The sequence below is a fragment of the Lontra canadensis genome, unplaced genomic scaffold (assembly GCF_010015895.1).
Source record: "Lontra canadensis isolate GAN:19392208 unplaced genomic scaffold, GSC_riverotter_1.0 scaffold19, whole genome shotgun sequence".
Lineage (NCBI taxonomy): Eukaryota > Metazoa > Chordata > Mammalia > Carnivora > Mustelidae > Lontra > Lontra canadensis.
The window spans coordinates 20736462-20750480 of NW_022631013.1; the positions used below are offsets into that span (position 1 = coordinate 20736462).

General features: G+C 37.6%; 1 protein-coding gene across 4 annotated transcripts in view; it reads left to right on the top strand.

Moving 5' to 3' along the window:
- FKTN (fukutin) overlaps positions 1-10930 on the top strand; it is a 67727-nt gene extending 56797 nt beyond the window's left edge. For all 4 annotated transcript variants that reach the window (XM_032860769.1, XM_032860772.1, XM_032860770.1 and 1 more), the window contains exon 10: positions 10226-10930. In XM_032860769.1, coding sequence (XP_032716660.1) covers positions 10226-10439 — 214 coding nt within the window. In that variant the 3' untranslated portion in view covers positions 10440-10930. The remainder of the gene's footprint in view (positions 1-10225) is intronic.
- Positions 10931-14019: the final 3089 nt, after the last annotated feature.

Genomic DNA, 14019 nt, shown 5'->3' on the forward strand with positions numbered 1-14019 from the left:
GCCAAAAAAAAAAAAAAAAAAAAAAAAAAAAAAAAAAAAAAAAAAAAAAAGAAAGAAAGCAAGCAAGCAAAAAAGAAAAAGGAAAGAAGAAAAATTAAAAAGAACAGAAAAAAGTGATGAAAATTAAAAATACTAACTTTGAAAGACTAAAGAATCATAAGGAAAAGCCATGAATTCTGTGTGCTATATTCCCCTAGCATTGAAGTTTTACAGTTCTCATTGATCAGTAAACTTGGTCTTGGCTGGATGTTCTTGCTGATCTTCTGGGGGAGGGGCCTGCTGTAGTGATTCTCAAATGTCTTTGCCTCAGGCAGAATTGCACCACCTTTGCTAGGGGTCAGGCTAAGTAATCTGCTCTGGTTTGCTCTTGGTAGCTTTGGTTCTCTGAAGGCTTTTTGTGAGTTTTAGAGGACAAGAATGAAAATGGTGTCCTCCCAGTCTCTGGCCCAGAGGAGATTGGGGAGGGGGGGAATCCCCTCTCCTCATTGTGCTTTCAGAGAAAAGCAGTCAATCACTCCTGTCTCCCTGGTCTGCGGCCACACTCTGTACTTACTCAGCCTGTGAGCAAAGATTATTTCTTTAAATTAGTATATTTAAAACATTGGCCTTTCTGAAAACAACTCACATTTCCTACTCTGTTTATGCCTTCATATCTTACAACAGATATATTGTCTTAGGTTTCCTTAATATCTCTAAACCTCTAGTTTTATTAGTTTCCTAATATCTCTAAACCTCTAGTGGGTAGCAGGTACAAAGTATATCATTGAGGGAAGAACTTTGAATGAATTTTATATGGTAATTGTATACAAGATACAGAAGTGGGAGTTATTTATATAGTTATCTTTGCTTATTTGTTTTTTAAGAGAAGATTACCTCAGGGGCACCTGCCTACTCAAGTCAGTAGAGGATGTGACTCGAGCATGGGGCTGTAATTTTGAGCCCCACATTGGGTGTAGATATTACTTAAAATAAAATAAAAATAAAAATGCTGAAAAAAATTACCTGAGAATGAATAAATGGAAGACCTTTTATTTATGTGACATAAATTATATTTTTTAAGACTGCCATATGTCTTGTTTGAATGTAATTCTATAAAGTCTTTTATAAGGTAGTAGTCCAAGAGAAATAAAAACATATTTTCACCAAAAGAGTTGACATATATGTTTGTAGCATTCTTATTCATGGTAGCCAGAAAAATGGAAACAACCCAAATGTCCATCTTCTGGTGACCAGATAAATTATACTATGTTCAGGCAATAAAATACTACTCTACAGTAAAGAGAAATGAACTGCTGATATGTGCAATAGCATAAATGAATCTCCAAAATATGCTCAGTGGAGGAAGTCAGATAGGAAGAGTACATACTATGTAACTGCATGTATTTGAAATTGTAGAACAGGCAAAACCAATGAAGGGTATAGTAAGATCAGTGATTGCTAGGGGCCAGGGTAGATCTACTCTATGACTTGCCAAAGAGCACAGGGACCTTTGGGAAGCAGGGTGGTAGAAGTAATCTGTGTCTTAATTGCTGTGGTATTTACATAGGTGTATGTGTTTGTCAAAACTTAAAATGGGTATAGTTTGTTATATGTAAATTACTTCTCAAAAAATGTATTTAGAAAAAAAGTTTATTTACAAGTTTAAAAAATTTATGGGGCACCTGGGTGCCTCAGTCAGTTAAGTGTCTGACACTTGATTTCATCTCAGGTCATGATGTCAGGATCATGGGCTTAAGCCCCACATCAGGCTCTGCATTCAGTGAGGAGTCTGCTTGTTTCTCTTTTCCTGCTTCTCCCCCCAATTCATGAGCGTGCTCTCTCTCTCTAAAATAAATAAATGAAATCTTAAAAAAGTTATGACTTAGAAAACCAATGTGAAGAGGAAAGAGCCCAAGATTACATACTAAAATAGAGGGATAACTGGGACCAGAGGGATGAATTTGATCAAGGCAGGCTTAATTGCAATGATAAGCTTTGAGCCTTTTGCATCTGATTTGACAAATTAGGTAATCTGAGTTCAAAATAAAACAAGCTTTTTCTGTTTAGTATAAAAGATGAAATCATAATTTAATCTCTTTTTTAAATTATCTGATCCAAAGAGAAATACTATTAACATTGTCTGAGAGAAAGCAAGCACAGCTGAGTCTGATTGTTGATAAACTATAGATCTAATTTTTGGAAGTTATGCAGTAGAAATAAAAATGTCCTGGGGCTTTGTTTCTGGCATTAAAAAAGAGTTTTGAGCATGCTTTAAATGGATAGTTTTTGATATAGTCTTGGAGGTACATTCAAGTGTTGCATGATAACAACCACTTATACAAGCTTTAATTTGTCTACTCATTGATGATAGAAATTTTTTCTTGTTTCTCCTATGGTACAGCTAATCAGTAGTAATGTCTTAGGGAGACTGCATAGCAGAGTTTAAAAGTCAGTAGGATAAATGGAATCATTCAGTTTATACTGGAAGTCAGTGGGAAAATGAGGTTCAGTGAGTAGAATTTTATTTTATAAAACACGTATGTGCTGTGTATATTGCTTATATGTTAGAAGTTTGGAATAGGAGTGGAGTATGGGATAAATGAAGATCTCAGCGATTATATTCTAGTTTAGGCTCTGAAAAGTATATTAGCCATTTCAGTATTACTTTTTGCTTCTGTGTTTTCTGTGGTAGAATTTGAGGGGCTTAGTGGAAGAGATCATTTAAAAAATGCTAGTCAGCATGCTGTAACCTTGGTTCTCAAGAATAGATTGCAATTCTTAGAGAATTGGGCAAAATTGATGGTAGGGACTTAATGACTTACTGTGCACAGTAATTCCTCACTTTGCCACATTCCCTTTGGTTCAGTACAAATCACTGATGAGTGTGTCTAAAAGACATACCTAATTAACATCACTGAGTATCAGGGAAATGTAAATTAAAAACCACAATGAGATCACATCTTAGGCCTGTCAGAATTAAAAAACACAAGAAATAACAAGTGTTTGCAAGGATGTGGAGAAAAAGGAACCCTCATACACTGTTGGTGGGAATGTAAATTGGTTCAGCCACTGTAGAAAACAGTATGGAGTTTCCACAAAAAATTAGAAATAGAAATATCATATCCAGTAATTCCACTATTGGATGCTTACCCAAAGAAAACAAAAACACTAGTTTGGAAAGATATATGTACCCCTGTTTATTTCAGCATTATTTACGATAGTCAAGATATGGAAGCAAGCTAAGGGTCCATCAATAAACAAATGTCTCAGGAAGATATAAAGAGTATACACACTATACACACACACAGACACCCACACACACAGTAAAATATCACATGACCATGAAAATAGATGAGCTTTTGCCATTTGAGAAGACATGAATGGACCTAGAAAGTGTTATACTAGGTGAAATAAGTCAGACTGAGAAGGACAAGTACCGCATGATTTCATGCATAAGTGAAATCTAAAACAAAGTAAACTAAATGAATGAACAAGCAGAAAACAGAATTAGGCCTATAAATACAGAGAACAAACTGAAGGTTGCCAGAGAAGAGGGGTGTGGGGAGGTGGACAAAATGGGTTAAGGGAAGTGGGACATATAGACTTCCATTATGTAATGAATAAGTCATGGGAATAAAAGGCACAGCTTAAGGAATATAGTCAATAATAATATAATGCCAATGTATTGGGACAGAAGGCAGCTACACTTGTGATGAACATAGCATAATGTATAAACTTGTCTAATCACTGTGTTGTACACATGAAACATGTAACATTATGGTCACCTATACTCAAATGAATATAAAAAATAAATATAAAATCAAAGAAAATTAAAAAATAAAAGATATAGCTGAGCTAAAAGAAATTGGAGTGAACGGTGAAAAAGCAGTATTTAAACAGAATTCCCAAATTAAAGACAGATAACCAGGATAAATAAAAATCTACATCTAGATACTTCCTAAGAAAACTGTAATGTCAAAAACAAAAATTTGGGGCTCCTGGGTGCTCAGTCGGTTAAGCATCTACCTTCAGCTCAGGTCATGATCCCAGGGCCGTGGGATTGAGCCCCGCGTCGGTCTCCCAGCTCAGCAGGGAGCCTGCTACTCCCTCTCCTCCACTTGTGCTCTCTCTTACTATCTCTATCGCTACCTCTGTCCCTCTCAAATAAATACATCTTCTTTTTTTTTTTTAAGATTTGTTTTTATTTATTTGAGAGAGAGACAGAGAGAGCAGAGAGGGGAGAAGGTCAGAGGGAGAAGCAGATTGCCTATAGAGCTGGGAGCCAATGTGGGACTCGATCCCGGAACTCTGGGATCATGATCCAAGCCAAAGGCAGTCGCTTAACCAACTGAGCCACTCAGGTGCCCAAATAAGTAAAATCTTTTTAAAAAAATTTGTTTTCAGGCTACTAGACAAAATAGATTGTTCACAAAGGAGCAGCAAATATACCTCTAACAATAGAGGCCAGAAGATAATGGAGGTTATTTTTCTTTCTTTTTTTTTTTTTTTTAAAGATTTTATTTATTTATTTGACAGACAGAAATCACAAGTAGGCAGAGAGAGAGGAGGAAGCAGGCTCCCCGCTGAGCAGAGAGCCCGATGCAGGGCTCGATCCCAGGACCCTGGGATCATGACCTGAGCTGAAGGCAGAGGCTTTAACCCACTGAGCCACCCAGGCGCCCCTGGAGGTTATTTTTCAAAAGCTGAGGAGAAATAACTAAGTTATATGCAGTTAAAACTAAATTTCAAGAGGGAGGTCAAGTTAAAGACATTTACATGTGTAAAAAGATTAAGAAAGTTAACGTCTCAGAGATCCATGCTTAAAGATCTATTAAAGGACACAGAAGGAAGACATAATATCTATGACATAATGGTGAACAAAAAAATGTGTACAATATGTCAGTAAATTGGTGTGCCATTGTCTATAAAAAATAAAATGACAATGTGTTAAAAAGAGAAAAGTTAGAAAGGGAAACTCTTGATGATAATAAGTTGAGGAGGAGATGATTTTTCAGTGTTGAAGGAGTAAAGTGTATCTAAGTTCTGTGTAGTAGGAAGAGGGTCGAGATTCTGCACATATTCAGTTTTTATTAGAAACTCTTACAGTGAAATATATAGGTTAAAAAATAGACAGTAGCAGTTGCCTGGGTCGCCCAGTGGGTTGAGCCTCTGCCTTTGTCTCAGGTCATGATCTCAGGGTCCTGGGATTGCGCCCCATATCGGGTGGGGGTGGGGTCTCTGCTCAGCAGGGAGCCTGCTTCCCCCACCCCTCTGCCGGCCTCTCTGCCTACTTGGTATCTCTCTCTCTTTGTCAAATAAATAAATAAAATCTTTAAAAACAGTAGTAGCTATTACAAATAGTAACTACTGCTAGATAGAAATATTATTTAAAACTTCTGAATATGGGTGCCTGGCTGGCTCATTTGGTAGAGTGTGTGACTCTTGATCTTGGGGTTGTAAGTTCAAGCCCCATGTTGGGTGTAGAAATTATTTTAAGATTTTATTTATTATTCATGAGAGACAGAGAAAGAGAGAGAGGCAGAGGGAGAAGCAGGATCCATGCTAAGTAGGGAGCCTGATGTGGTACTTGATCCCAGGACTCTGGGATCATGACCTGAGCTGAAGGCAGACATTTAACCATCTGAGCCACCCAGGTGCCCAGGTGCAGAAATTAATTTATTTTAAAAAAATTTGTTAAAAAATTAACTTCCAAATAAGCAGAACAAATGAGAATTTAATAAACCGTTATCAATTAAATGAAATTAGGAAAGGTAGGACAAAGAAAAGTTACGGCAAACTGAAAACATGCAAAGATAATTGTGACAACAGTCAACACTGTAATACCACTTACTCTGTATGTGCTAGACACTATTCTAAGTACTTTATTTATTCTATGCTAACATCTCTCTAAGCTTAGTACCCTCATTTTATAAATGAAATAAAGAAGTTAAGGCACAAAGAGATTGACTAATGTATTATACCTGGTAAGAAGTGGAGCCAGGATTTGAGCCCAGGCAGTCTGGCTCTAGAATTCAAAATATGTCTAAATATAAAATTAATTACAGGAAATATTAACAGATTAAGCTAACCCATGTAAAGATAAAGATTCAAAAGAGATAGAAAAACAAAACATAGCTATGTAATGCTTGGCAGGAGGCACACCTAAAGCAAAATCACACAGAAATGGTGAAAATTATAGGGATGGAAAAAGATATGCCCCAACATTATTAACTAAAGAAAACTGCTGCTGTAATATTAGTATCAGGCAAAATAGAATTTTAGGGGGAAAATATTAAAGGATTGAAAGGCCCACTACATAATTTTCCAAAGAAGTAGTCCACAAAGAAATATTGTTTGATTTTAATAACATGGTCTTCAGGGGCACCTGCATAGCTCAGTAGTTAAGTGTCTGACTCTTGATTTCGGCTCAGGTCATGATCTCAGAGTTGTGCTCAGCATGGAGCCTGCTTGAGATTCTGTCACTCGCTCTGCCTCTCCACTTGCTAGCTCTCTCTCTCTCTCTCAATGTAAATAAGTAAAATCTTAAAAAAAAAAAATGGTCTTCAAGTATGTAAATCAAAAGCTGATGAAATTCTAATGAATATTTAACATGCCCACAATTATGGTGGGAGATTCTGAAATATCTTTATTTAAAAAACTGCTGATTCAGGGGTGCCTGGGTGGCTCAGTGGGTTAAAGCCTCTGCCTTCGGCTCAAGTCATGATCTCAGGGTTCTGGGATCGAGCTCCACATCAGGCTCTCTGCTCTGCAGGGAGCCTGCCTCCCTCTCTCTCTGCCTGCCTCTCTACCTACTTGTGATCGCTCTCTCTCTCTCTGTTAAATAAATAAATAAAATCTTTAAAAAAAAACAAAAACTGCTGATTCAGGCAAAGAAGAAATTAGTAAACTACTGAAAACATGAAGAAAATCAACAAGCTTGATTTATTGGATATATAGAAAAGTCTTCACCCAATAAATGCTGAATATACTTTCTTGTCTGCTATAAATAGAACATTTGCAAAACTTGATCATGTATTATATCAAATTTTGTAGTTCTTGTGTATTAGTGTAATTTTCAACATTAAATGTTTAAAAGATCAAAGGGAAAAAACCCTCCATTATCATTTGATGACATTAAAAACTTTTGATAAATTTCCTAATTAACCTAAAGTGGGGGAAAGGCCTTTTAGCAAGCTTGGAGTAAAATGGATTTGGAATCAGAAAAAAAAAAAAAAAAGTGTGCTCTGCCTGCCTCTATTAGGCAGAATGCTAGAGGGCTTAGGCACTGGAATAGCACAAGAAAAAGAAATTAAGGATTGGTAATGAGAATAGACCATTTGTGTTGTTTTGTGGGAAATTCTTGTTTGAAAACATGGCTCTGCTGTTCCAATTCCAGAGTTTAATGCAACTTGTGTTTAAAAAGGTCAAATTCAGTTGTAAATGATGGTGTCTTTCTTTCACTTAGTCTAGCTAACTAGTAATAATAAAAAGTGTTTTCCATTTTGCAATTACGTTTATGGGATATACAATTAAACTGATGAGATTACTTTATCTAACCACCAGTAAGTAGTTTTACAGATTATAAGGAATTTTGTGAGGAAAAAAATGAAATAGTTTACTCCAACTCTTTTTTTTTTTTTTTAGCTCCAACCAACTCTTAATTCTAATCTTTCATGCAGAGATAAAATGAAGTAAACATGCTATGACATAGAAAATGTGAATGGAAAGATTTGTATGTGTGTGAAAAGATTCCTTGAGCTTACAAGGGTTGCCTTAGTCTGAATTTAAATCTGTTCACATTTTGGATCCTGTCCCAGAGCTCTAAAGTACACACTGCTTAGCCAAACTTAACCTTAGCTCTAAAAGCTAAGGTAATGTCGCAGACCCATGGTGTGTTCTAGTTTTAGTCATTGTTTACTGGTAACCTGGACAGAGTATATGGTATGTGGTGTTCTGTGCCACCCACCCCCTCTCTGCCTCTCCTCTATCCTATTTAACAATCAGCTTTCACATTTTATGGTTTATCTTTCTTCTTCTCCTAGGAAGCTGGAATATTCTTTTTGCTGATTGAATTGAAAATTTTTTAGTGAAAAGAAAACCACAGTGATTTAGGGATGTTTCCATTTAGGAACACAAATGAATATTGGAGTTAAATTGTCTTTGAATTATTTTTCACATTGTTTATTTTTAATGTTATGGCTTTATCCATTTGAACATTTCATTGTTTAAAATACTGCTCGTTAAAATTTGTAGTGTTCTCATCTACCGTATCTTTCTTGGACCTCTGATTTTTCTTTCTTTCACCTCTTTGATAGACTGTAGAGGCTAATATGTAAGAGACAAGTTTCCTGCCCTATGTTAGGGAGATAGGTCGTAATTTCTGCCTCATTTCAACTAGAGTATGTCAACTTGATAGGATGAGACAGGTGAACATTCTTTTGACCAGTATCTGATAGGGGAGGGTGGAGGCCCATGATGGATGGCTGGTCTGATGACAAAATAAGCAATTCCATGAATATGAGTGTGCAGAATAAAATTGGGACCAGCAGATGGTGGAGCTCTGCTGTATCTTATTTCTTCCTCAGCTATGAGATTTGCTGTGGCCGTCTTTTCACAGAAGCCAGCTGGGATTGTCTATTAACTGCCAGCACCCATTGGTTTGGGTAGAAGGGACTTGTTGCTTTCTTTTTAATTTGTTCAGCCTCTCATTTTCATGTATGGCTTTATGTTCATCTGGTGGTAAAACATGATATTTAAAAGCAGAATATTACGAGAACTGACCTTTCCTTGGAGAACATCCCAGCTAGATCCCATTTCCACAATATGATTATGCTTTGACATCTGGCTCTTTCCTGTTTCTTTTTTCTTTAATCCTCCGATAATTTAAATTTCTGTGATCTCTGCTATTGTCACTTAAGATCTCATTACTGAAAGTTCTTTTCATGTGGTGAAGAGAAGAAACATTTCTCAGAAAACACCAACACAGAATATCGCACTATAATATAAACTTAAATCTAACGAAATGGCTTGTTTTAGCTTTCCTTTATAATATATTGAGTTTAATTCACCGATCTAGAGTACCTTTAAGAAATATATTTTGGTTTAATTTCTTAAGCTTAGCTGCTAATTAAAATAGTTCCACTAGACATAGAGTAAAATTCATTATAACTAACACTGCCTGAGCTGGTGTAGAGATTCTTTAGCATTTGAGACGAAAGAAAGCCAGGAACTACAGGTAGGTTCATGGGAGGGACAGAGGTCTGGGAATGCATCTTGGAGTCATGCTTACTGTCTTCCTTGGGAAGTCCAGGTTATGAAAGAAAAGATTCACCTCACACATATGCTGCTTATTTTAGTGTTCTGTAGAGTCTTTCAGTAGCAGTTTGAATTTAATGAGGATTTAATGATGTGTGAACTGTTTTTTTTTTTTTTTAAGATTTTATCCATTTATTTGACAGGCAGAGATCACAAGTAAGCAGATAGGCAGGCAGAGAGAGAGAGAGGAGGAAGCAGGCTTCCTGCAGAGCACAGAGCCCAATGTGGGGCTTGATCCCAAGACCCTGGGATCATGACCTGAGCCGAAGGCAGAGGCTTTAACCCACTGAGCCACCCAGGCGCCCCAATGTGTGAACTGTTAAAAATAAGAAAGTAAGGTGTAGGAAGAATCGCAAGTATTAGAAATGTATAAAAAAAAGAATTATATATATTCATTGGTTTACCTGAGATGTTTAAGGAATGGCTACAGCCAAATGCAAGTCCTTCCCTACAGTTTTCTGAGCTGTATCATTTTCCTCCGCCTTTTGGGTGCTTTTGGCTTTGACTTCATTCTCAGACAGTCTCTCCCTGCTGTTGGATAACAGATGCTCAGCTTCCATCCCACCAGCTTAGAAACCTCCGCAAAAAGAATGCCTCTTTCTTTGGTGTTTCAGCGGAAATCCCAAAGCTGGCTTTTATTTGCCTAATTTGTGTATATTCCTATCCCTGATCCAATCACTATAATGTACTGGTTAGGCCTGGGTCTTTTTTACCCATCTCTGGGGATTGGGGGTGAGGATGCTGTTAACATTATAAGAGGAAGGGGATGCTGAACAGTCAGAAATCACAAAATGTCTACTGTATCTCTCCCCAAAGCTGTCTGATGGGAGAGGACTTTCCTTGGGCCCAGAGTGCACTAGCAGCAGGGTTCTTTAGAGTGAACTTGTACTGTTGAGCCTAACTCCTCTCCCCATTGCCTGTTTTGCCACAGATACCTGTTTCCCAAGTTTACACTATGCTGGACTGAGTTTGTAGACATGAAGATTCATGTGCCCTGTAAAACTATTGAGTACATTGAAGCCAACTATGGTAAGACCTGGAAGATTCCTGTGAAGACATGGGACTGGAAGCGCTCTCCCCCCAATGTGCAGCCCAATGGAATCTGGCCCATTTCTGAGTGGGATGAGGTTATCCAGTTATACTGAGACAGTAAGTTGAAATGGTAGAATTCCCCTTCTGACACAAAGATGGATAACTGTTTAAGAAGATAAATCTCTATTTGTCAAACCTAAGTAGGGCCAAAGATATATGTCAAGTCTGAAGATTCAGGAAGAGTCCTAACTTCTGAGCCAGGTGATTTAGTTCTCTCATTTTACTTTTGTTAAGGAGTCCCTGTACACTGTCCCAGGTACAGTGCTAGGTTTGAGCGGAGAAGCAGAGATGAGTGACATCATACCTGTCTCTCTTTCCCTTCCCTTTGGTAAGCACCTCAGTTTTCCTTTGAGGGAAACACCCTTACCCTTCAAAGCTCTTACAGAATATGATATTCTTTCAAAATGTTAGATAACATTTGGACTGGAAGATGGGTTCATCGGGCAAAGCTAACGAAGGATATACCAGTAAAAAAAGACTAACCCATTCCTGTAATCAGCAGTTAAGCTTGTATGTTAGTGCTGCTTTTAAGACTGTAGAGTTGCAGTTAATATTTAAGTGATCATACTTTAGGTGGCATCAAGAAAGGATGCAAGCAGATTTCATTTTACAAGCAGCCCCATTTGGAATTAATTTAGAGTACAGAGCATCATTCTCTAAGAATGAGAGCTGCTTTCTAGCTTTGTCAAAGATATGCAAATTTCTATAATTTTCTATTTTCATATTTGAAATGAAAAGGAAGCTTGTGCTTGTGTGATGCTTTAATTTCCAGCCATTGTGAGAATATTTTCACTGACCTCTATAGCACTTGTTAACAAATCATTCAAGCAAGATCATGCTACCAGACATGATTTTGAAAGGGTTGTGATTTCACAAAACTTACTTTACTTGTTTCATTCCCAGCCATCTGTTAGGTAAAAATATGAGCTATTCATAGACTTTAATATTTTCTAAACTTTTAATCCTTGTACTCCCAATTTTGATGTTAACACTAAAATATTAATAGAAATTACCTGTAATTTTTCTAAGATGTACTCTTCTGTGTATTCATTCATCAATTCCAGCTCCATATCTTTCATTTATGGCCTATAAACCAATTTAAATGGTATATAAGCCTACCTGTTCCCTCTCCTCTTTACTATATCACATCTCCAAAGTGAAGATCAATGGCAAATCTAACAAATGCTTTCTCCGTCATGGTATTTATAAAGTTTGTGTCCAGTCTCATTGTTCCATCTAGATGTTCTTTCTGTTGCATATTGATGGGATAAAAACTCAGACTTCCCTTTATCAGCTTTATCAAGTACCAGCAATTTAAAACCCTTCAGTTTCCTTTTCCCCCACTCAAGATATGTTTCTGAGTGGGCTGGGATGGCCCTCTCTCCTCCTTCTCTTCATGAGTCACTTTAATGATATAGTCCAAGAGAGAGGTAAAGTTATATGTAGGTACAGTAAGCACTGCTATCTTTTTCTTTGTCTAGGAAAGGAAGCTGGGTCTTATATTTTATCCAGGCTGCTTAGGACAACTTTCTGGACAAAATCCCAGACTTTCCTCTAAAACCAGAGAATAATAAGAGTGTCAGAAATGGAAACCAGAGAGTCTGAGGCAATAATAGGCTGAGTTTTCCTAAAACAAAGTTGAGAAAAGTGACCTACAACCACCCACTCTATATTTTCAAAACACCAGAAACTTTTTTTGATAAATGATAACCACTGATCTTTCTCTCTTAGGACAAGCTTTCAATGTGTACTCATTGGATCTTTTCATAACTAACATAATGGGGTTTTCAGGGACTCTTATAGATTACCAGTAAACTTGTCCCCAGATGATAGGCCATTGTAATCAGCTTCTTTTTGCTGGAAAATTAGCCCATAGAAATCACACCCAAATTCTAAAGAGCCAATCCTAATTTCATTTTTCATAGTTGAAAAAATATCAGATACTAATAGTGTTTCTGGGTAAAATCTGCCATTTAGTTAGGACCATTTTCTTGTGCTCAGCATTTAGAAGTATATATATACTTAAGTGCATACACATTTCTGCCCATTTCAAATTGGGGCTTCCACTGTTTGCCAGGGGGTCCTACCCACCCCTATTTAGGTTATTTTTCTTTTATCTATCGCTGGAGTCCAAGGTCTTGAAGAATCCAAAATCTAAGATATCTTGGCTGCACTGACAGAGATTCTGTATCCTTCCCTCCACAGCCCACTGGCAGCTGAAATACCTATCTTGACTACCTTCTGGTTTTACAGACTTCTGCTCTTGCTTGGTTCCTACCCTAACTTGAGGGTGTGAAAGCCTTTCCCCAGACTCTGAAGGCTGGCCTTGCTTCTGCTACAGGTTCAGCCATACTTTATTCTGTCCTCCTTGACGATCCTTAACTGTGTGCAGTGTCCAGTGGCTCTACCATCAAACCTCATCAGATCAATTTTCTTTTTCACCTGAGTATTCCAACAACAGTTCTCCTAGTATGGCCACTTTGAGGTCACTCTGTCTGTTTTACAGGAGAAAACCTCTTACATTAACTAAGTTAGGCACCCATGGCTGTCTCCAGACAGATCCTGAGAGGCAAGATTGATAACCCTTCATTTGACAACCACATGGCCACTCGGTCCGTCTCTAAGTGGGGAGCCCTTGGCCTTCTCCCCTCTGCTGCAGCTCCTGACTTCTGGTCGCTGGAATAAAACTGCAGTATAACTGCAGTTCTTAAAATCTAATATCTCTAAGAAGCTGGGCAGTGGGATGGCCAATTTCTTTGATTCACTAGCTACAAACCCTGAAATTTGACCACTAGATGGCAGAATGTCTACCACTATCTTCCTAAACAAGTTTACTCAAGTGAAAATCATTTGCTCTTTTCTTTTCTTTTTTTTTTTTTTAAAGATTTTATTTATTTATTTGAGAGAGAGAAACAGAGTGAGAAAGAGCATGAGAGGGGAGGTTAGAGGGAAAAGCAGACTCCCCATGGAGCTGGGAGCCCGAGGCGAAACTTGATTCCAGGACTCTGGGATCATGACCTGAGCCAAGGGCAGTTGCTTAACCAACTGAGCCACCCAGATGCCTCATCTTGCTCTTGAGTCTTAAAAGCTATAGGGGTTGGGGGAAAAAAAAAATATATATATATGTTTATAAAAAATAAAATTATTAAAAAAAAAAAAAGCTATAGGGGTCACATTCATTCTGTGCCTTTTATTTTATAGCTAAATCAACAAGTGATAGCAGTGACTTGAGAAACACCTGAAGTTAAAACTCAAGCGTGCCATGATTTTGGCCCAGTTCCTATGTCATTGCATCACAACACAGCGTTTTTAACTCTGCTTGAGATGCTTCAAAGAGAAGTCATCCATGCCTCAGGAGTCAGTTTCAGGGTGTTTCTGCCATTCCCCACTTAATAGGTTTTTGCTCAGATTAGGAGCCTTAGGTGACAAAGAGATCAAGAAGGAGTATTTCTTTCTTGTCCAAAATACTTAGGCTATCTTCATACCTTTAACTGCAAAATGCCATATCTCCAAAAGGTGAAATAGTTCATGTTTGGAGACATCAGCCTTTGATCATAATATTCTTAATATCCAGGAGTACTTGACTCCCTTAAGCTCAAGATGTGTCCCATTGCTACTTCATCCCTTCTGCTT